The sequence below is a fragment of the Neopsephotus bourkii genome, unplaced genomic scaffold, assembly GCF_033783945.1.
Source record: "Neopsephotus bourkii isolate Nb327-2 ecotype Australia unplaced genomic scaffold, CSIRO-AGI_Nbou_v1 NB_908, whole genome shotgun sequence".
NCBI classification, from domain to species: domain Eukaryota; kingdom Metazoa; phylum Chordata; class Aves; order Psittaciformes; family Psittacidae; genus Neopsephotus; species Neopsephotus bourkii.
The window spans coordinates 308,006-333,242 of NW_026901402.1; the positions used below are offsets into that span (position 1 = coordinate 308,006).

At 37.9% G+C, this 25,237-nt stretch overlaps 1 protein-coding gene across 25 annotated transcripts in view; it reads right to left on the reverse strand.

Annotated features, from left to right (window-relative positions):
* The window catches only part of DLGAP2 (DLG associated protein 2), a 462,107-nt gene that overhangs the window by 34,322 nt on the left and 402,548 nt on the right, over window positions 1–25,237 (reverse strand). For all 25 annotated transcript variants that reach the window (XM_061357586.1, XM_061357604.1, XM_061357582.1 and 22 more), the window contains 2 exons: window positions 19,493–19,640; window positions 15,663–15,882 (listed from right to left, as the gene is read on the reverse strand). In XM_061357586.1, the coding sequence (XP_061213570.1) occupies window positions 15,663–15,882; window positions 19,493–19,640 (368 nt within the window). The remainder of the gene's footprint in view (window positions 1–15,662; window positions 15,883–19,492; window positions 19,641–25,237) is intronic.

The window sequence follows — 25,237 nt, forward strand, 5'->3', positions numbered from 1 at the left end:
TCCTCATCACTGCTTCATATCTTCTCCGTTTTGGGGTCCATCATTCTAGTAACTCCAGAGCTGTGGTGGGTTTTGACATCCCTAGAGGAAGGGCTGGTGCTGGCAATGCTGCCCCAGGGAACTGGGTGCTGGCCAAGGGCAGTGCTGGAGTAACTACATCCAGGGTACTGATGCTGAAAGTTGGCCTGGGAGAAAGAAGACTGGGACAGAGGATCCTTGTCTTCTGTCAAAGCAGGACAAGCTGCGTGTCACAGCCAGCACAAAGGCCGGGAATGAAACACAGTGTGGGGACAGCAGCGTGCGAAAGCAGAGCACCAGGAGGGCAGAGCTACTGCACTATGACTTCCGACTGGTTTAAATTGTGGACTTCAGCAGAAGCAGAGACATGCTTCATGTTTTGACATATAAAACATCAATCCTGGACAATTGTCTTTTGTTTCTGTGCCTCACAGAAATACACCAAGGATTTCTGATTTCTTTAGTTTTCTGAGTGGTTTAGCGTGCATGTGCTGGGCAGTACTGATATTTCTCTTACCAATCCTGCTGCTGAGCAATGAGGCTCAAGAAATGTAAAAGCAACAGTCTTCTGCCACGCTGTTAATCAGTTTGTAAAATCTATAGCTACTCTGAAATGCAAAGAAAAGAAAGTGGATGGCACAAAAGGTAAATATCTTTTTAAAGTTTAAGCTAAACACACAAGGAATTATGAAAAACAAACTAAAATTTTCCTGCCAACTATATTCACAGGTTATCTTAGTATAGAAAGCTGTTTTTGTTTCCTTTTTTAATAAAGTAGAAAAAGTATTTTTTATAAGATACAGTCTATGCCCATCTGTTAGCTTATGATCATGAAACAAAAATGATAAAAATGGTAAAAAACTGTTCTAATCCTAAACTATGCAGATATTTCAGAGTTCCATTTGGATCAAAGTATCAACTGTTTAGGTACTTCCCTCACTTCAACTTAAACATGTGCAATTGGTGCCACTGGATTTTCCTTTAAGGAAGGACATCGTTAGAGAAAACAAAATGGTTCTGTGCTGCTTCACAGTGGGATAGACTAAACAATGATGAAAACCAGGTATAAATTGTTTTGGAGAAAGAAGCAGGGAGCAATGCAGCATAACATGTGTTAATTTGTCACTCAGGCAGGAAAAAGTGTAACACATCGATTTGGTTTGTAAGGATTGATACCTTAAGTGTCAGATGACCCTCACATACACAAGATTGCCTGTCAGTGATGCATTTGGCACAGAGACAGCTACAAGTGACCTGTTCTGTAAATCACAATAATTTCTCTTACATCCTTTGTGATCCCAGCTGGGAAGCGCTGGTCAGAACCGGAGTATCAGATATTATGGCAATACTGCTGAGAAAGCAGGAAGATGACCCCAGCACTTGAGAACCGGCAATTTGAGGGTTTGGATACATAAAATAGAAATCCAATGAAAGTTTCCTGATCATTCAGAAGAAACAGGATTTTTTTGTTGTTTTTTTATTTAATTGATATATAGCTGGAAGCAGAATAAGCCTCCTAATCTACACTCCATTTGAGTAATCTTGCTTAAGGTTACTGTTGCTACAGCCATAGAAACGTCAGTTACTCTGCCCACATTTCAGTGCCAACAGTTAGTACTAGAAAGAAAATGACTAAAATAATTCAATTTAGATATAACTTCAGGTTATCCATGGATATTCAAAGACAAAAGGCAGGAGAGACATGATCTATTTGATGAAATATCAGTGGCCGCAGGTGACATTCAGAACACCTTTCAAAAGGCAGCCTTTTAATAAATCACTGCTGATGGTCCATTTGCAAGATAGTTACCTGAGGGGGTTTTACAAATCACTATAACCACTAAGCACTTAGTCAAAATAATATTATTTAGGCTGAGATCACAAAGTTAACTGGATGATGAATTTACATGAAAGTACCATCAATTAAAGGAAACAGTTGTCCCTTATGACAGATGGCAAGAGTAAACTGGATTTTCTGTTTTATAAGGAGGTTTATTCAGAAGGAGGATAATTACTCTGCAGGGAGTGTGGTCTGCCCTGGAGGCATGCTGCTGCAGGCAGTGCTCCTCTGAGGAACCACAGCACTGAGAGGAACACAGTGCAGACCCCAGGCTAATGCTAGGATGTCTGCTCTGCACAGGGAAGGTGAATGCTAACCCTGAAATGGTTTCTGAACAGGAAAGAGTTCTTATAATTAAAGGACACAATTATATCTAATCCTGCATGAAAAGACTACTCAGCTATTAGTATAGTCTTTTGACCATTTTACTATTCTAACCAAAGGATTTTACAGTACCATCTAACATGCTTGTCCTTGAAATGCCCTGAAACCTCTTCCCTATGCTCCACCATGGTCATCAGGACCTCTGAGCTACTCTTAAAATAAAAATATACATATGAATGCATACAGTTGCTTCTCAAAACAAAATGATGAGCATTAAAAAGACCATTAAGAAATCAATTAGCTCTTTAGAGGGAAAAAAAAAACCAACCAAAAACTCAGCCACAAAACGAGTTTATTTGCTACAAAAAGAATGAACTCTTGATTTTTCTACCAAGCCATGGATAAGAATACAAGTCCCTATTTAAAAGAGAGGAAGTTGAGACACACCTTTTTATATATGCCTTTTGTCAATATCCATTATACACTGGTCTCCAATGCGAAGCATAATTAAAAGGAGATTGTAGTGTCAAACAGGCCAGTTTAATTTTTACAAAGTAAATCTGGCTTTTCAGCAAGTCAAATTCTGAATTGTTAGGAAGAGGTTTCCTTCTTGGATCACTAATGCCTTTAAAGTTTAGTTGCAACAAGATGATTTAGAAATCCTAGTTTTGACATGTGTAGTCTCTGGCTACTTAATAAGAAGAAGTGATCTGTTAGAATGAGGATAAAAAGTGAAGGTAAATAAGTCTGTTTGGATCCAAGTCTGTTTTCAGTGGCCACCTCAAAGACCTACAAGAGAGATTTGAGGTCTACTTTCTCTTTACAGTGCTGGAGCAGTATGTGCTCAGGCTTTGCACAGAAAACAAGTGTTTTAGTCCATTACCTGATCATAGGCAGTGATAACTGAATGTAAATGCAAGTCCTTCAAAAGACTTCTCAAACACACCCACACTGCACTTAAACTGAAACATCAGCACATCATGTTCTCAAACAGTCCAGGCTCCTACAGCCGTTTTTTTTTTTTTGCTTCTCTCTGGACATCTTCCCTTGCTCCTCTGCTAGTGAAAGATCCTGTCATTTTTGAGGGCTGTCCATGCTCAAGCATTTCTCCATTTGTAAGGTAATGAAACCATTTTTTTGAGCTGTAAGAACATTCAAACCTTGCACAAATAGCCATTAAAACTTGCCAATGTCACACTGTGCTTGAAATTCAAGAGACAATTTTGCTTTAGATGAAATTAATTCTTTTAATCCAATCTTGGATAGACTGCCTTCAAACATAATCAGACACATACTTTAGTTATTAACCTATCTTCCTGCTTCTTCCCTTTTTCATTCAGCCCTCCACAATGCATCCCAGCCATTAAAGGGACCAGGTAGTTTCTTAGTAGAGAAAGAGTCTTTCTGCACTTGGTATCTGTGAAAAGAGCCCTGTTTCTTGCTTTCTAGATTAAGCAGTCAGAAGCAGCTATATATTCACAGTGGTATTTTTGTGAGCTATTTTATTGGAAAGACCTCTTACACATACATGAATTTTATCAGCACAGTTTATATGATGGGCTGCATTTTATTTAAACTAAATAACCCAAAGCATTGTTTGGGTGGTAGGCAACTGTAACTTCCTAATCTTTCTCCTGATAAATCATTTTACCTGTATTGTGGTTAAGTAAGCCTGAATATTTGTTACATCCTAAAGTAAGAAATTAATGTACGGTCTCATGTTGCCATAGTACATGGGGTTAAAATGCTGCATTCATCCCGTGCTGGTTTGTAAAGTAGAATCTTTTAGTAGCAATGAATTATATTATACCTTCAAGAGTATTTGAGAACCATACATGGCAATCCTTCTCACCTCATATTTGTCACTTAAAAAACAGTCATCCAAGTCTAAGTTAGTTGCCTGATCTCTTTTATAATTACTGGGGGAAAAACAAGCAATCTGAGGTGCAATTCTCACCCATCTTAGATACTTATTTTACCAGGAAATGAATCATCCTATGCAGGTGCCTACTATTCTCCATCAACTGTAAAGACAATCAAGGACAACTAGCTCAGATCATGATATCTAATTTTGAAATGACTAAATGGGTGAGATAAAAGCTCTATCTGTGTGACAGCACTGGTTGGACTCTGGTATGCACTGGGAAATAACCTGTCCTCTCTTCTGTTGCCTGTGTTCATTGGAAAGGTGGGAGCTTCACCTCCTTTGCTCCACATCTCCTCTGAGCTGGCTGTTAAAGCCTGCATTAATGACTGAGTCCTAATTTCCAACTCCTTGATCTCTTCTGCTTGAGCTACTACATACCACGTAGTAACAGTTTGGTTCAAGATCCCTTTGTATGTCCACAGATGTATTAAAAGCAATTTATTCCTGTTAAATTAATTGCACAAGGACAAGACCACGCTGTTAATCCCACTCAAGTTGTTGATATTGAAGTCAGTGAAATCAGACCAATTCACATAAACCCAGGATCTGGACCGTTATCATAGCACAGTGACATAGACAAGATTTGTGTTTTTTCTATGTGACTATTTTTAAGAGTTTTTCAAAATAGCACGCCACTGAGTCACTGCTATCAAAGGAATCCCATATAAAATGCTGTTTTTTAAGAAGCATCTGGTTTTGAAATCTCTCTGCTAAACAGAATTGATATAGCACTTGTGAAAAAAAGATGGAAATCCTTAGCATGACACATAACCTCATTCAGAATTTACTGGGGTAAGGCAAAATTGCTGGATGAGTTTGTGGGGTTTTTAATCTGTGTGTGCACCAGGTTAGACTCAATATTCAGAGTAGATACTTTTAGGCTTAAGTTCCACACATCTATATGATTTTGTACAGGAAGCTAACAATTAAGTGGAAATGTGACCACTAAATTTGGAAAAAGCTGAAGTCTAAGTACACACTATAGTCTCCTAGGAGGAGAATAGTATAAGAGGAATTACTGTAATCAAGCCATTATGTGCGTAAGTTGTTACCTCCATACTGAGGAAACTTAGGTCTGTAGGCAGCCCATGTTACATAAATGATAAAATCTGTTTTGGCAGTGTAATTAATGTTAGTCACAAAGCAGAAATGCAAATCAAACAAGACATCAAGATCAAAAACTGTAAGCTATTGCCAAAGTTAAAAGAGATGTGGGCAACACAAACCTCATGGATTGCTGATGGACAAGTTACAAAAGGTTCTATTTTAGATCAGTTAATTAGTGAGAAATTATAGCCTAACCAGCAACCTGTAGGCAGCATGGCAAAGTGCTGACAGCTGTACTGCTCTCCTAAATAGTTCCTTTGTGCCTCTAAAATACTGATGTTGCATTCAACCCCACCATCTCAGTTTTTTTGGTTTCAGAAAAGACCTTTACCTATACTCTGTGCAGCTCTTCAGGAATACAGATGGCATTTATCACAGCATCAAAACAGTAAGAGACAAAGAGAAAAAAGAGCTCCAAAAGACTCTTACTGGACTCTTACTTTTCACATTGACATAAATAGAAAATTTGGAAACATTTTTCAGTTGAATCAAACCAATATTGCTGTGATGCTGTACTTTAAAATAATAAACATATCTCTTCTTGAACTCCCACATAGCCTTATCACTCGTCACATAGTTGCCACCAGCCTCCTAAGCCCACTCATGGACATATGTAGGCTTACCATTGGTTTTGCTTGTGTATTTTCTATTCTCATTCTTCTGTAGCTACGTGAAGCTTGTTATTTTCTTTAACATACAGTAAGGAATTCTAAACTGAATAGGAGGAGAAAAACAGCTTATTCACTTAATCTTAGGGAAGTGCTTCACAGTAGAATAATTTTAAGAGTGCATTATGGTAATGGTCCTACATTAAAGAATTTAACTGCTTACAAAATATTTTAATTAAAGGTAATTCAATACCTTTAAATCATGCTTTAAATCTACAGAGACCTACAGGTTTGGACAGAATCTCAGAGTGTAGTCTTGAGATTGGTAACAATATAGGCAGTCGTCAAATCAAGAAATCATTTTACGCAAGATGCAGATGGAGTCAGTACCAGTGCTAAAATGACTGCTCAGAAAGCTACTTGCAGGCTGCCAGCCCTGTCATTTACGTGCAGCAAATGGTGCTTCTGGGTTTTGAGCTCTCAACTCTGTATGTCAAAACATGGCTTTCTCAGTTACCTTTGTTTTCAGTGGGACCAGCATTTAATCTTTGGTTTCATCCTGTAATGCAATTTCAGTAGGAGTGATGTTTACCTCAGATTTATAAAAGTTAGCTATGCTATGATCTCATTGTAGGCTATTTGTGTAGACAACAGTGAGAAAGAGGGATGTCCAGAAGACAACTTCTTTCATAACAGATACCAGTCCTAAAGGAAACAAATAGCATTTCATTGACTATAGTAGGCCATGAATGTAAGAACATTCTTTGGCAGTTACATTTTAGATACACATAATTGATGAGCTGAATTTTTATGAATTAAATTTACTTTTTTTTTTCTAGTGTGGGAAGAAAAAGAGTGGAAATATATGTGTTTTTCTGGGCACAGAACTACCCCAAATGGTAACAAAATGCATATGAAAATAGCGACTCGGTAACATATCCTTAATATTCCATTTTCAGGTCTAGAATGCTGAATGATAGGTTACTCAGCTCAAACTCAATTATCTTCCCTAACCTTGTTTGGAGGTCCTCTAGTTGCCCATGAGGAACAGTAATGAGCTTCTTGTCTTGCTCTTATAATTTTGGTTTCCAGTGTGTATATTTTAATGGACTGTATACTGAGGCTTAACTTTGGCTCTACAGTGAGTACAGTTTGTTGGTAAGTATCGGGGTGCTATTAAGTGAGTATAAGGCTCCTCAGTGTAGGTATGGGCTTGTTCACTCTGTTGGTGCACAATAGAATCCATATGCTACATTTGATCTGAGTTAAAATCACCTAAACATGGGTTTTTAACACCTTTTTAGAGGTCATAGGCCCTCCTGCCTAGCCTACAAGCTGCTTCTCTAAACCGATGCAACTCTCGTGTAGGTCCCAAGTGGACGTCTCAAATGTCACCAGCCAAGTGCCTTTAACTCATCTGAATTTATTGTCATGGGAACTTAGATTACTAGTTTGAATGAAAGCATCTATGTTAATCTGGAAGCAAACTCCACACCATTCAGATAACCTGCCTGGCCAAAGGCTAATTCTGTCTGGTTGTGCCCTTGGAATGTAATCAATTTCAGCATCTTTATTTTCTCTAATCCTCTTACAATTATATTTAAGTCTCAAGTTTACCAATTGCCCTTCTAGGGCAGATATGAGCCTAAATAAAATTCTTGACACAGAAATGGAGACTTAAGTACAAGCTCAGTTTCAGGTAAGAGAAAATAGAGGATGGAAATTGCTGAGAGGCTGGGAGAGAGCTGCAAGTATCCCAAGAGGTTTTTATGTTGAAACCCCCATAAAATTTGCAGGAAGTAAAACTAAAGGCACCTGAAACATAGAAAACACTGAACACTCCAAGGCACTGAAACCTAGATACAGCTTTATTTAAATGGTGAAGAACTTGTTCTATCTCTACCTTCAGATGCCTCTGTTATTGGGAAGGATTTGGGTGGCAGCTACCTACTAGCATTCTGTTCTGGAAAAGGCAATTTTAGAAGTTAGAAATAAAGTTCTTCAGGAGTAGCACATCTGTAACTGGTGATCATTAATCAAAATATCCTTGCCATAAGGCAGAACAGTAGTGAAAGCACCTGAACTTCCCTCCCTAAATGCCTGATAATACATTTTTGGAAATAGCTTTACTAGCCAGTGGACATTTTAGAAGTGGAAGTGTCCCTGTGGAAGTGAGATCTGACCTGCTGTAAAGAAGTTTGTTGTTATTTTGAAGTGCAGCTTTCCACCTTCTTACATACATTCTATTGGCCCCTGTGCCATTGCAAGGACTCGCAAGAGAATAATTCCCTTGTGGCTCCAACACACAGGTTTCTGGAAGAATTTTTTTACTGTAAAGAAGGTAGAGCAGAACACAGCTCATAAGCCTCCTGCACTGAGAGCATAACAAAGCCAAGGGCAGTGATTCTGCAATTCTATGAATATAAGGTCAACATCAAGACAGTTATGTATCAGTTACATTAATTGATGGACTGAGGCTGTGATGGATGAAATATTACATGTGAGCTAGTAAAAATTAATGTCAAAATACTATCAAAATGATGTCTGTATACCCAGCACATCAAGCATTGTATTTCCAGTGCATGTCATTATTATGGCTACTGACATATATGCCTTCAACAAAAACTATGACTAAACATATGCAGAGCTTCTGAGAAGACTCCTTAGAGGTGTTTTTCATTCATGGAGTAAGACAGAAGGAGAAGAACTGGCAGGAAGGGGTCCTGCCTTCTTTTTTATTGCAACTACAATGGAGTTCAATGAACTCCCAGGCACAGCCACACTGTGAGCATTTCCCAGCTGCACAGACCCACCTGAAGACAAAACCCTCTGGCAACCTCAAGCTGAATAGCTGGGATGAGATTCACCTCTGCCATGGTTAATTTCTATCATGTCAGGAAGGCTTTAAACATTAAGCAGTGAATCACATGCCTTGCATGAGTTTGTTTTTTTTTTTTTCTTATACATTTCTTAATATAATGTCATACAGAAAATGAAGCTGAGAAAACTGTGAAAACGGATACCACAGAACAGCTTTAAAGCCAAATTATGCCAGGGAGAGAGCATGTGTATCCTTTTTAATAAAGAAAGAACCAGCTGTCTGGCAAATCTAATAGGTTACGGAGGAATTATGTCAAGTGCAGAACAGCAGGAGCAAAGGAAAAACACTTATTACACATTTTTCAAACTAACCATAGATGGTAGGAAGTGACTTAATTTTTTATCTTTGCCTCTGCAGATCATCCGTACCAAGGAGAATGAAAATTATGAAAAGCTCCTGGCTACTGCTCCAACTGTTTCCATGCTTTATCAGTGTGAAGAGACTAAGTGGCCAGGCAGCCCTGATTAGCACAGCCTTACTCCATCTCAGGGAATCTGAGACTTAGGAACAGTTGCAATAGCTCCTTGGCTATCCTCTGTTGAACACCTTGAACTTCTTCCTAGTGAAGGAAGAAGTCATCTTCTTCCTAGTCACCTTCTTCCTAGTGTCACCTTCTGCTTAGTGAAAACTGGAGAGGGACTTTTTACAAGGGCATGTAGTGACAAGACAAGGAGGAATGGCTTTGAATTGAAAAAGGGTAGATTTAGATTAGATATTAGGAAGAAATTATTTACTGTGAGGCTGATAAGGCACTGGAACAGTTCTCTCCAGGAAGCTGTGAATGCTCCATCTCTGGCAGTGTTCAAGGCCAGGCTGGATGGGGTTTGAGAAACCAGGTCTAGTGGAACATGTTCCTGCCCATGGCAGGGGGGTGGAAATAGATGATCTTTAAGGTCCCTTCCCATCCAAACCATTCTATCATTATATGACTCCCTGGGTCGCTTCCACCACGTAGAGTTCCTATTCAAGAGCAAGTGTCATTGTAGGAGCAGAACTTCAATCTATTTAAAAGAATTAAAGACTAATTATTTCCCCCAGATACAGCCAGAGTGATGAACATTATGTGTGGGTATTCAAGTGTAGAACAGGGCTCAACCTTTGTTAATACAAGATTTATTCTCACAGTATAGTTACAGAAGTTGGCACAGCATCAAAGTATTAACTCAGGATCCCCAAACGCTCACACAGATCTATGGTATGTTTCCTGCAGAGAGTTAGAGTGCCAGATATTTACATAGAGCCCCAACAGTAATTAAGCAAAGTCAACAGGCAAATTATAATTGGGATAACAGCCTTCTGTATCTTATTTGGACTTTTTTGGTTTTGTGGTTTTAAACATACCTGTTGTAGATACCACTGCTAGCTATTACTTAGCAATGGATACAAGCCAAAACCTCTAAAACTCAACATTTATTTCTATATAGAGAACAGAAATTGTGGAGATGTTACTTCATGCATATGTTTTCCCACATTTGGCTGGGTTTTCCTAACCAAAGTGGGTTTGATTAACAATATCTCAGTAGCCACCTGGATGAAGTATCTCATTCTTAAGGAAATGAAAGGAAATCACACATTATTGATAATAAAACATGTTTGTTTTAGGAACTAGGGAGTGTGTTCTTCAAATTTTTGTATTTATATATATTTATAAAATCCCCTCTGAGTCTTCTCCAGGCTGAAGTGTCTCAGTTATCTTATTCTTTTCCTATGGGAGAGAAGCTCAAGACCTTCTCTCTTAGTGACCTTTCTTCTTAGTGACCCTTCACTGAAATTCACTGAACTCCAATAGCAACATACGTAGCAGCATGATGACTTAAACTTTTGCCTGCCCTTGGCACTTTATATGTTTGAAAAAACCCCTCAACCTAATAACAAGCCCCAAAAGAATATCTACTGTCATTAGTGTTCAGATAGCAACCAGAATCAGTCTTCAGGGGTAGCTGTGCCATGGAACAGTACAACTTCTCAATGAAATATCATATTCTTATGCCTTTATGTTTGTGGGTACATGACCATGTAATCTATTTATTGTCAAGGAGGGTTTTGTGGCTGAATATCAAACGTGCTCTAAAAATTCACCCTATGTAGCCCCTTATTTCAAAAATGGAAAGCTGAAAATAGCTTTAAGTCATGAGAAAGGAAACCTGCAATTCCTCAGGCATTCTGAGTAATTGTACGAGCTGTAATTGAAAACTCCCTCATGCAATGTGACCTTGTTTGAATTAATTGATTTTGGAATCAGTCCTCAATAGTTCAGTAAGCATGGAATTCTCCAAAGTTTACTCATTGCTCACTGGCTGAGAAAAGTAAAATGGACAAAAGACAGTTCCCTGCTCGTCTTTTTCAGTGGACTCTTTAGTAAGAGTGAGTTTAGTAGAGGCACCTACTATGAATTAGATAAAAGGAGGTGCATATACAACTGATCTGACAGGTCTGCAGTACGCTACATTTTCTAGAAAAATGAAGTTGTAATCCATGAACATTCTGGCTATTTAAGGGTAGTAACTATATCCTTCGAAATCAGCAGTACTTCATGCTGTTTCTCTCAAGGTCAGCTGGAATTCCCTGAAACGGAAGTGATCTTGGACTGATGCTTAACACAGGACAGAAATCCAGGAAGTCTTTATGTACTGTGACCCAAACCTCACTTTGCTAAAGTCCAAAGCTAGGCGGATTTTTTTGTATAATTGACCCATTCATCAAAAAATACAGTTGTAGCGAAAATACTTGGTTTAGAGAAAAATGTGAAGTTTTAAGAAACTAAAAAGATTGTGCGCTTTTATGTATCAATCAGCCTGAAAGCTGAAGAACTTAACTGAGGCCACCCAGTGCTTGTTGCTGGAGAAAGATTCCATACCAATGGCTGGAGTGCTTCAGTTCATCCTCATTGGATTTTGAGTCTTTTCTGCTTTAGCTGTTCCAAATGTTCACTGATCAGATATCCTGCCTGATGGCTGAGTATCCTGGGCAGCAGACTAAAGCAGCAGTATCTCTCACAATACAGGTGAAAGTGGTTTTATACAATGTATACTAATGCCGTCAGAAGAAACCGAGTGTGCCTCCCACATCTAAAGAGACGATAACCTGGTGTTCAGGCTATCCTGGATGGCCAAATATACAAATACCAAATGATTGTCTCAGAGAATGAGTTTCAGCATGTTCTTCTGCTTCACAATAGACAATCCTAACTGCTACCTCCAGTACCATTGCAAATATTTCTGCATTCAGGGTAAAACCAAGCAACATTAGCAGGAAAAGAACACGAGGAAACATTCTGAAATATTCTATAACATATGGAGTAAGTCATACACAAGACTCTTTCTACATACACGACATGTTACAAAAAAAATAAATTATGTTCTCAGGTGAAGGTGAAAAATGGGGTAGAGTTATTAATATCTTCCAGCCCTCCTCATTGGTTATATCTTCATAGCACAATCCAGAGTTGCACCAAAGTGACTGATTTACTTTTCAATAAAACAAGCTAGGTATTGCAGGTGGGCTAACATGTTACTGCAGCACTGCTCCCAGCCTAGTGCCCTCTGTTTCCTAGCAGGACTATAGAGCCAGGGCTCACTACACACTGAGCTGGTGGTGGCACAGTCTGATACCTCAGGTAGCTTGCGCACCTCTCACAGTGCTCTGCTGCACTACCCAGATGTTACCAAGAAGGAGCCTTCCAAGCTGACAGCATAGCATATATACATGCAGATAGGCTTAGACAATAGGGAACTAAGCTGGAACTACCTGGAAAAGTGAGCCAGATTTTATGAACTCTTCCTGAAAAGTGAACCACTGTCACAAGAGTAGCAAAGACATAAGACAATAGTAGTTAGGATGACTGCTGCGCTCTGTGACTTCCCATTCAGGAAATTACATGTTGTCTGTGATAGAGGGACAAGGTGGGAGGCAGCAGCAGCTGGAGCTGTATTTTCTCAGCTGTGCATCTGACAGCTGCAACTGGATACAGTTCAGCAACAGAAAGCATATGCTGTCATTCAGGGCTTTTAACACAAAGTATTTTTTGCTGGGTTTATTCTCTCTTTACAAAATGAAGTGGAATGGCTAGAAAAGCCCTAACCACAATGAAATATGAGTCTTAGCAGGGGTTACACAGAGTCCAGGTCCAGCTTACCGTGTGCCAACTATGCTGCCTGCCTCCTCTGCATTGTAACTTCTCTCATTCATTTATATCTGGAGCAACAGACAGTGCTTTGTGTCTTGCCATACAGTCTCCATCAGAGGTGGGAAATCTTGTTTCCACAAATAATTAAACTACATGGGTCAGTGCAAAAGTAATGCGTTCATTAGTACCATAGATATTACCAATGAACCATCGGTCCCTCTGTAAATTTGTACACATTTAAGAAGAGCTAGCTCCTGGTAGTTCTTGCTCCATCCACCAGAAAACCCTATTAACAGAAACTATTAATAATATCTCACATAATATTTGTTATAGTTGCAACCTTACTACCTTCTGAAAGCTCTTAATGCATCTAGGAACATTTTAGGAAACTGCAAGCTATATTATTCCATAATTTTGTAATTGCATTCATAGATCAAATTTTTTTTTGTTTTAGATTTTTTAATATGAATTAATTTTTAGCTAAGCCTGTGTGTTATGATTTGCTTTACAACATTGATAAGAGGCAGTCATGACCTATATCACAAAAAATTCAAGTAATAATTAAATTGCAACACCTGTTAATATTCTAAGCAATTGCTTTACTTTCTTTTCCAAGAAGAGTTTGCTACATCAGAAGCTAAAAAGGAATCAATGTAATGTAATTTTCCTAGGAATTCAAAAGACTGAATTGTAAATGAATGCTGATGTGAAACTTTAACCTTTTTGACATTTATTTGAATGAAGCCCACATAAATGTCAAATATCTGCCAACACCATTTCCACATTTCAGGTAACTATTTCTTTTGCAATTTTCAGACAGGGCTGGAGAAGTAAGAGTTAGAATTCTGAGTTATAGCAATGATAGCAAAGGAAGCATCTCCCCCCACAGTGACAGGGGCTGAAGAGAGAAATACAGAAGAACTGCACCTGGGGCTTTAAAAATAACTTATTTGGCAACTGAAATTTTTAACTAATAGTGAACCACAGAATCCTTATTCTTCCTGTAAATCAGATAAATATTTCTAATTTGAATATTTGTCTTACATAGAAGCTGAGGTCAAACTTGCTTAGTGATACAGAGATATTATTTTGAATGCATAACCACTCTCAGAACTGCATACAGTGCACAGGCTTGGAAACGGTTTTGGCTCAGGAAAATATCTCACATCATCCTTTTTTGCTCCAGAATATCAATATCATCTCAACACAACAAAACAGAAACATTACATATTTGGGCAAGAAAATTGATCTGATAAACCATTTATCAGACGTGGGAGAAGACATGAAACGAAGGCTGGTTTTCAAAACCACAGTATTTAACCAGCAGACCACTAATCAATGTGAATCATTTCTCATAGGTATGAAAACACTGGGATGCAAACATATTTACTGCCTAATCTGGTTATTTTCCCAAACTTATTCTATTATTCAGCTGGTTTTTGTCCTGGAGAAAATAAAATAAATTCCTTTCAGCGAGAATTTTAGGCTTATCTACCATATAAACTCAAAACAGCATAAGTTAAAACCAATTAACTTGGTAACCAAAGTAACTCTGAAAGTATTCCAGTTCAGTATCTGGAGTCAGACATCAAAATAGATATTTAATTGTGTATTTTGCCATGGAAGGTTACTTCATAATAATCACGCAGACATATGACATAGATGAAAATTAGTCTCTGGGGTAGCAATAAAATCTCATTTTGTATCGTGACAGCATCTCAATGAAACAAAGTTCCCTAGAGGTGGCACTGTAAGCCACAACTTCTGATTTTACACAAAGTTATATATAGCAATTAAAATACTATGCTTGAGATAAAATAACATTTTTTGCTACTTCTGAAAGGCAAATTTATATTATTCATACTTGGCTTACTTCCTTTAAAAGCTCCCACTGATCTACCATACAACAGATACATCAAGCAAATAATATAAAAAGTATTTTTGCATTATACGTCTTGAGCTCTATTTTTACCTTTTGTAGATGGGTAGCCTGCACTGCAATTTCATAGTATGTGGCAAGGAAAATATCATCATTAGGAACTGACATTAATGTATTTGGAGACATAAAATTGAATTTGGATCAATTAAGAAAGAATATGTATTTCTTATAGATATCATTTTAATTATTTAATTGCTATCTGTGCAATATTTTTTCTACCAAGACTAAATGCTAATATCCTAAAATGAATAAAGTTATTATCTTTATTAAGCAACTAACATGAGAAATAAAGTTGCTTGAAAAATTTTAAAAGACCCTAACAGTGAATTGTACAGCAATGAATGATAATGGTTACTGATGAGTAATAGCAGATATGTAAAGTGTGACATAATGTTTATGATTCAGAGTATCGATAAAACCGGTTAGACCTTTTCTAAGAGCAAGTAGTTAATTACCTGTGTAGTTAATTGCCTGTAAGTATTTAGACCAAACATTTAAAATCTTGCTTCTCTTTTTTATTTGTTACTTTAAGGTCCTAAATTAAAATCAGTGCAACTGATCTCCTTTAGAAGATTAATTACTTGAGGGATAAAAATACCTAAAGGTCTGATAATAGCTAAATGAACTTGCATTTTTATAGTTGCATATGGGTAACTGTCTGCATGGAAAATGGAGGTCAAAATTCCAGGTCATTATATTGTGTTTGCAGGGTTCTCCCCAGAGGGAGCTTATTTCAGGCTGTAGCCACAACAGCATATTACAAATGTAAGAATACTGGTGTCAAAATTATCACTGCATAGGGAAATTTTTTCCAGTGTCAAACATCCCTTTACGAAACAAGAAGACATTTTTACATGCAGAACATTGGAAGGGTCAAGTGTGATTTGCTTACCTGTGGTTGACCTGATAGTTGAGGTGATGTTGGAAGATGCCATCGCAGGTATACATTCATCATCTTGGGAATAGCCTGCCTGAATGGCACGCAAGTAACTGTGGCTTCTTGTTCGGAAACATCCAGGGAGGTCAAGGGCATCCATTGCCTGAGCTTCAACTTCACTAAACACTGATTCACACACCGATTCAAATTGCCCATTAACCTCTGCTTCACTCATCTGAATAAACAACAACAATGCATTTGATTTTTGACTTGCTTTTTTGTGATCATCACGGCCTCAACATCTCAAATGGACACCTGTACATTGATGAAGAACTGTTTTAGCAAATAGTTAAAATGTAGTAATCCCTTCTGATCACATTCACATTTTTTAACTTATATCAGCTGTTTATATGTATATAGTAAGTACATCACACATGCCATAAAATTGATTTTACGTTTAATATTTTTTGGCATATCCAGAGGATTGTAAATGCATGATTTAATGGTAATCAACAGGATCACTCTGTGCTGATAGAAGTCCATGTTCTGCCAAGACAGAAGAACAGAAATCAGCTATACTAATATAAGCCTCAAAAGGTGAGGGTGGATTGCGTGGCTTCCTCACTTACCCACAAGGTTACTACTCATGTAGACATTTAGCCTGTGTGACAGGTTATCTTACTATAAAGGGGCTCAAGGAAGTATCTCGTAGCCAAAACCATGTAAGTTCAGAGGAGGTGATGCTTCTGAAAGGTTTCAGAAATACTGCATCTAGCCTTGTGTCCAGTGAATAAAGAGCTTTTGTGTGAAATAGAATGAAAAGTGGTTAGATGAGAAAGTAATGCTTCAGTTGAGAATGGCCCTAAACCTACCTCATTTCCTGGTTACCTGGGTTAGTCATTCAACTACCATGGGAAAACAAAATGCATCCACTACTGCTACCTTTTCTTTAGCAGCATTATTTTAAGCCTGACACTTCTGTCACCAGGCGTGCTGAGGACTCCAGCATGTCAGAGCACCCTGCGTGTGCCTACCTGCATCACCTACCAGGTCAGCCCCTTGTGGGACTTCATCATTCCTCTCCAGCTCCGTGCAGGGCTTGGGCAGGAGCCTGCATATACCTGCTGGTACTGCCTGAAGGCTGGCCATGATGCAAAACTGTACATTTTTAGGTAGCTTTTATGGTAAACACAGTTTAGGCAGGTTGGCCAGGTTTAGGGAATCTCTCAATAGGGAACTGTATATTGCAGTTTTGAAGATGAGTGCCTAAATTCTACCTAAGTTTTTTTTAACAGGTTCTTTGAAATCAGGTCTAACTACTTATAAATGTACTAGAATAATTCAAAATTATGATCACCCAAAATCAGATAGGAAGTTTAACTCTGGAGAGACAAATGCAGGACCTCCTGATGACATTTTTGTTTTTAAAAAAGAGAGTGTAAGAAATCAGAATCACTATAAATACCAAGTTAAATTTGTAGCATCACTAAACAGCACATCCAGTTGATACTACCTTTTCTAAACAGCTGCTAAGTGCTAAGTGCATTTTTCATTATTACTGTTCCTAGAACATTATTCATTATGGAAACAGCGAATGCGAATATTTCAAACATTTTAGGATCTTGATTAAGTAAATGGAAATTTTATATGGAACTTCTGATGATAATGAATAACTGATATTTTAATTTCATGTAAGACATTTTGGCTACTACATCTCTTCTGAAAGGAATTACATTAGCCTTCATAAAATTTGCTTCTAATAAAGTTAAGTAGACTAATGCAATCTTGAAAAGATTAGGAAAAAAAAATCTTACTCTGAGATACTGAGCATACATCATTGATCAGGGAATTTATGGTAATTTAGTCCATAAAACAACTTAATTCCTAACCACTTCTTTCAAACTAAGGTCATTGGCAATAGAAAAATCAAAGTTTTAAAACTTAAATTAAAAATATAAACCATGGAACCCAGTATCGTTCTTGACTATACCCTTAGTCAAGAGTGAAAAAAGATCTCACCAAAAAAAGGCATTAAAAATACCACAAATTATACAAACTGCTGTTATGTAGGTGGGACAAGAAAATAATGGCATCATGGAAAAAGAACAGGAAAGAGTAAAGGTTCAGAACTTGTTTTTTTTTTTTTGTTTTTTTTTTTTTTTAATACAGTTACTTTGTGTAGTATCTATTAAATAAATTTATTACTGGTCTGGAAACAGCTGGACTGTGAGGTGAGAGTATGTGATTGACATAAAATTATGCAGGATAGTGAAGACTAGAAAAGAAAGTAAGGAACTATATCCAGCAGGTTTAGTTAATCTGGCCAATTAAGCAATCTACCTGCAAATGAAATCTATGGTGGACATCTTTCCAGGTAATGCACACAGGAATGAAGAATTTTAACCGCTGCTGAAACCCATTAGTCATTATGGACAGCTCAGTGAACATATCCATGCACAGCCATGGTCAAAGAGGCAGAACATGTTAGAATAGTTCTGTATTACAGCATTGTTTCGTGACAGCCAACAGCACCGCTTTGAATGTAGGATCTGATTCTTGTCAAACTTTCTCAAAACTGAAGTGTAATAAAGATAGAAAATAACCAAACCAGAGTAATGGAAACCAAGGCATGAGAATGATGGGGGCAGTTTTCACAAAGGAGCTCTGTAAAATAATGAAAGGTTTGGAAAATGACTTACTGTGTAATTCTGATGTGTGCTATGCAAGATTAGACTTAGATTTATCTCACGTAAGTTAAGGGATCTGACTGAAAGGCATTAGTCAGGTGACTAGTCCCTCCGAACTCTCTACAGTCAGTGGAGATAAGCATTTTCAGAGGGCTGTCAGCCCACTCAGGAAGTGTGTTGTCCTGGAAGAAAGTCTTTCACTCCATTAACTACAGAGTAAGCTTTAGTTACTGCCTCAGTTAAAAGCCTCAAGTTAGATGAGTTGAATCCAGGCCTGAATAGCCATGCAGTACAAACTGAATGTGAATTAATATAAAATTTCTTAAAAAAAAAGACTTTTTTTAAGATAACCATTTTGCATAATTAGCTATTATACCCTTTGGTGTCTCACTAAATGGTCAAATTAAAATGAAGTAACACAGGTCTGAGAAGAGGGCAGGGCCCACCTGTCATGAAGTAACACAGGAAAGAAATGATAGGACCAATGAACATTACAAACATTGGAAATTTTATGTAAAGTCCTCCGCTAAGCAGAGCATGCACATACTCCATAAGGCTGCTTGCACTTCAGGCCTGATTTGTGTCTCACTTGAACATGAATTAGTACTAACTAAGCAACATAAAATCAACAGGGTGGAAAAATGTCTCTTTTCAGAAGTCCCAATACATAGAATAATTGATGGGACTTATTCTTTCATTCAAGAAGAGTGAGGGATTGAGTTTAGAGATGAATCACTGCTCCTTTGGCACATAATTATTTCCATCTATATCTTAATCTGGCAACCCACATTTACTGAAATGAGAGTAGGTATTTTCAGAGGGTAAGTATTGTAGGAGTGTGCCTCTTATGCTCAGTCTGAGACTTTTTAAGATTTAAATATTTAATATAGGCTGAAAATGAAAATAACAGTATTTATATTTTTAATGAAAAATATATGGAAAATATTGTGTGTAATACTGCCCCTTTGCTTCTAGCATTCAGTATTTCCCTTGAAATGTTGCACAAGGGTTGCATTCCTTAGAACTGAATTAGTTTGGCAATTCGCATCCTCTGTTAGGTATTAATTAAAGAAAGCCCAACAACTAAAACCATCCACTAGTAACAACTCTTGTATCTGCAATTAACCTATAAGAAAAGTTATAACAAGAATTTCCCACCTGACTAATACAGCTGGCCTGACTGAGCGTGCTCACTGCTCTCATATAGCTCTGATTCCTTGAGCGAAACTTTGGGGAATTGTAGTTTGCAGAGGGATCCAGGTTGTGACCCCCAGGCACGTCACTTGCAGTTTGAAGGTAGCTCTGACTACAAAGGAAAGAGGAAAAAGAAAAAAAAAGGAAAGATTGTAAAACTACAGATGGAATCGATCAGGATACTAAAGACAGTAATTTGTATGAGACTTAACAAATCCATTCCCCAGGGTCCAAATCTCTCTGTCTATAAAGCATCACAGATCTGTTGTAGTGAAACACCTTAGCACAGGCAGAGAATCTGTCTGCAGTTCTGCTACCCAGATGATTGAAATTTTAAGTGTTCACTGTATTTAAACATCATCAATCCTCCTGGCTATTAATGTTGAACTTTCCTAAAAGAGAATGTTTAGGTCAAACAGCAACAAGAAGCAGAGCTAAGGAGCAAACCAAAGTAACTGAAAATCTTTCTTCATAGACAAAATCTGCTACTTGTCATCTGTTTTTCATCAGGGTGTTAGGCATCAAGAGACCTTTTATCTTCAAAGGACTGAAATATTTTTACAAACGATCAAAATATCCCATGTTAAGCTAAAAAAAAAATAAAGAAAAAGATTAATAAGGTACTCAGAGCAACCGCACAAAGCTCTAGAAACACTTTCCTTACAGCACATCTCCCATTTTGGAAGGCAGACCTTAGCACACTGAGACCCTTTCAGTATGCTTTTGCTACAAGGGTATAATAGTGTTCGTGTTTTATGTTCAATATATTGACATTATCCATAATTCCAGGAAAATAAGTAAGTTGAAGAGAAGTGCACTGCATTGCATACAAAATTAAAAAAAATGAAGGTCACAACCAAGGTTTACCAGACTTCTGAGAACCTCTGAAACTCAGATTTTAGTAGTCATGTGACAGTCATCTCTAGACACCAGTGCATAAATTTATTAATGTTTCAGATAATGCCAGATTTCATGTGGCAAAAAGGTAGTTTTAATATTTATTCCCTAAAGGTAACTTTAACAAAAACACAGTTTCTAGGAACAATGCATCTGTGACAGTTGAACATCTGTCAGTATTGGCACCACAGTTATTTCATGCTGAGCTGGCAGAGTTCCTCAGCCCAGCAGTGGCTGTGACACATCCGGGCTGTCAGAAATGTCCCTGTGAAAGGGGAAGCCTCCTCTCTGGAAGGACCAGGCCACTCAGTGAATGAGAAAGCACAGGTTGAACTCCCACTGCAAAATGAGGCACAAACCAGGACCTTGTTTCTTAGACCTTGTTTCTTCTTATCAAACACTGGGCATGACCATAGGTTGATGCTTGAAGGAGGACTCAGCTTCACTCAGTAACTGAACAAAACCTGATTTTGGACTGGATTCAATCCCTGAGGAGCACTTGGTGAGGAATCTCACACCTTTAATCATGGCTTTGAGAAGCAAAGAGTGTTCAGCTCCAGCTCCCTGTGTGGCCATGTCCTTTGATGTTGGACATGTGATGACCCAGGGGCCCCTCAAATCACCAGCTGCAAGAACATACATGTTTATTAGATCTTTCTGACCTTATACTTGGAAGATCAGTTCTCAAGCACTTCCATGTGTTCTCCCTGACTTAGCCATCTCAGGTTCAACATAGACATAGCCATGCTTCCACAGGGCATTTGGCAATGTCTGAGCTATTTGCTCCTCTAAGACAGGCTGCCCTTTTCAGTGAAAAAGGATAGGTTTTGTTTTCATCTTGGTGAAAGGAAGGCATTTTTTTTCTTTTTTCTAATTCTTCAGAAATTTCCATGCAGAAAAAGCTATTTTGTTTGTTCCTGTCTTTATTCAGTGACTTCTATGGAATACATCTGTAACTTCAAGATGGAGGTAAACTATGGTGAAACTATACTGTAACTGCTAAAACCAAAATGAAAATGCATGAGATTGATGCAGGCATGTGATCAGAGGTTAATTAACTCATTACAGTGTAAGTGATTTGCAGATTAAGATAGCTGTCTGATAGTGGGTCTCATTTGGTTTTAGGTGATGAAAACAGGAACTGTAGCAGCACTTTCTTTTTTTTTTTGTTCCCACAGATATGAAGACAAATATAATACATCAGTTGAAGTGGTGTAGAGCCTTCCTATCTATATTTTATTGCTGGATATAAATAAACCTCCCTTCCTCTATAGGCAGCAGGCTGATGTTTATCACCTTCTTTGTGTTATTCTGATCTTTGTGTATGCTTTACCAAATCTGACTGGTATTGTTAATTTAGCATTTTTTAGAACAATTAGATGAGTTTCCTCTGGACCTTCTGCTTGTCATTAGGTGCCAAAGTCTGGGATTCTGAGTTCAGGAACAGTCTGTGAAAGAGATGTTTGAGGTTTCTTCATTAAAACATGGGCCACATTAAGAAAACATGGAAGCAATAATTTTCTAAAATATTTTAAAATTAATTAATTTAAACTGGCCCCTGGTAACTGTCTCTTTCGCTAAGTAATGCTCAGCATCCTAGTATTTCATTATGCACATTCCAATACCTTGTGAGGAATCGCTATCGTTAAATGCCATCAACAATTTCTACAGCAATAATTTCTTAGGGAAAGAAGCCCAGTATTCCATGGTACTGCTAAGCTGAAGAGTTTTGATGGATGAGTTTGGACATTCCCTGATAGTTAAATAATTTTTCACTTAACAGAGAAGAGCAATTAATTTATAGGACTGTAGTAAAAGAAGCGTTACATATATTAGGCTGCAAAAGGAACTTCATATCTATTTGACGAATACTTTGAAATTTTCCTGGTCAAAAGAAATGATTAGATTTCATTTCTAAGATCTACACTCAAATTTCTCTTCTAGGATAAACATATCAATGCATGGTAAAAATTATGACTTTGCTATAAATATGATCCAGAACCAAAACACCAAAGAACCAAAAGTTACATGGGAACATTGATCTTGCATGTCACTATCTGTTGGAACTTTCTTTGTCATCAGTGCTATGAAACACTCACCACATGATACCAGTAAATGCTGTTTTTTTTAATGACATCCATTCTATCTATAAGCTTTGACCTTCATTTCCAAAACACCACAGCTCTATCACTTTGAAAAAATTATTTTCTTTTATCCTCTGTAGTAGATTATCTTATATTCCAGAGGATCACTGAAGAAGGGCCAAAGAAACATGAGCAAATGAGATGCCTTGACAGTTCATCTCCAGGACCACAAAACAAATATACACATTAACATCAAGGAGGTGACTCTGAAGTTCAGTACTATGGAGAAAGAAGATGAGACTAATAGGAAAAATGAAATTAGAATGCCAGCTCTTTCCTCAGTTGCTTTTCCAAAAAGACAAGATTGTAGACATGGATTCCCCTTTAAAAGCTTTTTTGACCTCAAGGGTTGCTTTCCCTTTTCCACTGGCTTCAGAGGAATTCCAGGGCAGCTAGGAACAGGTCTTCAATTTAATGAGAAGTATCTTAGCTGTAAGCAAGACTCAAAGCACAAAGAAACATTTGAGAATGAAGCAAACCCATGTAGTAACCTCCCAGCTCTTGAGAACCTCTACTCTAAAAGTGAAGTCTTAGGATTCCCAGTGGAGACAGCTAAATTTGCAACAGCACTTTCAGCACTCAGCAGATTGCCTGAGTGTATTTGGGGAGGACAAAATACTGTTAAGTGCACAAAGCGAGCTATAAGCTATGCTTATCCGGGACAATATATGTTATAGCATATCTGTTAGCATATCTGGGATAGCATGTCAACCTGATACAGAATGAATGGACGAGGTTAGGCTGAAAATGGCAACAACAACAAAGATGAATAAGGGAAGAGGCAGGAGTAAAAAAAAGAGTTCCTGCTTAGCATTTCTTAAGAGTCTTGCATCACAGCCTCCCTTTTCTTGGATTCCTCTAGTCTGCAAAAACTCAGGCCTCTGTATACAAACCTCATGCCCTGCTGTTCCTGTCCGAAAGCTGCCCCTTCCTCCAGATCCAGAGCATGCTTTTACCAAAATCTACAAGTATACTCTCCTTCATTCTTGACCAACCAGGTCCTAATCCCTACTGCTCCCTAGAAGCCTAATACCCAGCTCACAGCTGTCCTGCTCAAGATCTCCCAAAACACACTCACAGAAGCCAGAATTGAGCCACTTCTATCTACTTCCATCCTCTGCAGATTACAACCGTACCCTTAACACCTCTGTCAGCAGAGTCCAGCTCACCCCTGCTACAGTCGTCTAATCCTGCTCTCTCACCGAGGACATTAACTTCCATAAACCCACAAACTTCTCTTTCATGTACAAACTGTTTTGACATGTCTTGTGGCCATCCTTAACAGAACTCAGTGCAATAAAAATGCAAAAGGAAGTTTAATTTTATTTGTGCTGTAACCAGAAAGCATTCAATAATGTTTGTCAAGAGATTTCAGGAGAGGGAAGAGCACATCTTCATCTCCTGATCTTTTCCCTACTTATGCCATTGTAACAGAAGACTTGTAGAACTAGAGAGCTATTTAAAACATGTTTTAATGAAAGGAACAATCATGTAAGCTAATCCAATAGCTGCAATCAAGCACTGACTAATGATAAGAGAAGGACTCTTTATTTTCTTCTCTGTAGCCATCTATTATTTAGCCATCTATTTCCTCCTCTATTAGCTGTGCATTTTTAAAAGGAGTAAGATGCTTTTTTACGTTATAGCCAGTAAACAGCTAACCTTGTTTGTTTTGGTTTGTTTTTTTTTCCTACATTCCATTGATTTATATAACTTTTAGAAAGGTCATATAACCACAGACTGCCTGAAGCAGTCCAATGACTTCAGCATATGGTGCAGGGGGATTTGGGTCATTTCCCCTGTGATCTGTACTATAGCACCTTGCACCACTCAAAGTCTATCACTTTGTGCAGCACTCAGCCCATGTTTTGTCATTACTGAGTTCTGATGCTGATGAATACCCAGGACGGTTTTGAGCATCTTTCCTGAAGTCTCATTGCTGTATGACAAGTATTACTGTAAGCTAGAATTACAACACACAACACTGTTCCATAATTTATGCAGCCACTGCATCTTTTTGTCATTTGATTAAAAGGTATGTTTGACAATAAAACAATAAAGTTTCACTTTTAGGACACCTTGAAATGGCAGATTTAGAGGCTGACATAGTTTTACAGCTTATAGCTAACTTGGGGTCAAAACAAAACAAAGAACCCCCCTAACTTCTCCTTGAGAAAAATCACTTGGCAGTCAATACAGCCCTAGTGGGAACATGGGGCATATGGTTCCTGGGAAAGGAATCTCTGTCACAATGCTGCTTTTCTTTTTTTCTTTTCTTTTTTTTTACCAACTCTATTTTATCTAATAAGTGATTGATATAATATACTTGTCATAAACCTAATATCTTTGCTTAAAAAAGTATGAACATGTTGCCAGCAATGCAGCAAATGTCATACACTTGCCAAGGTTATTTCTTGATCTACTCACATTTAAAATAGCAATCAGCCCCCAGAGTACCTGTTGTCTGTCAAATGTTCAGCCACCAGTGTACCCTGAGTCAAGAATGTACAAAATGTGAATTAAATCTTCCTAGGCCTCTGAAAGTTGCAGCAAGAAAGTCACCTTCTGGGTCTGACTGGGTCTATCTGGTTTATTAAGAGAGAATCAGATATATAAGTCCATTTTCCATCAGATTAATTTTTGGAATTGTAATAACATAAAATCATAC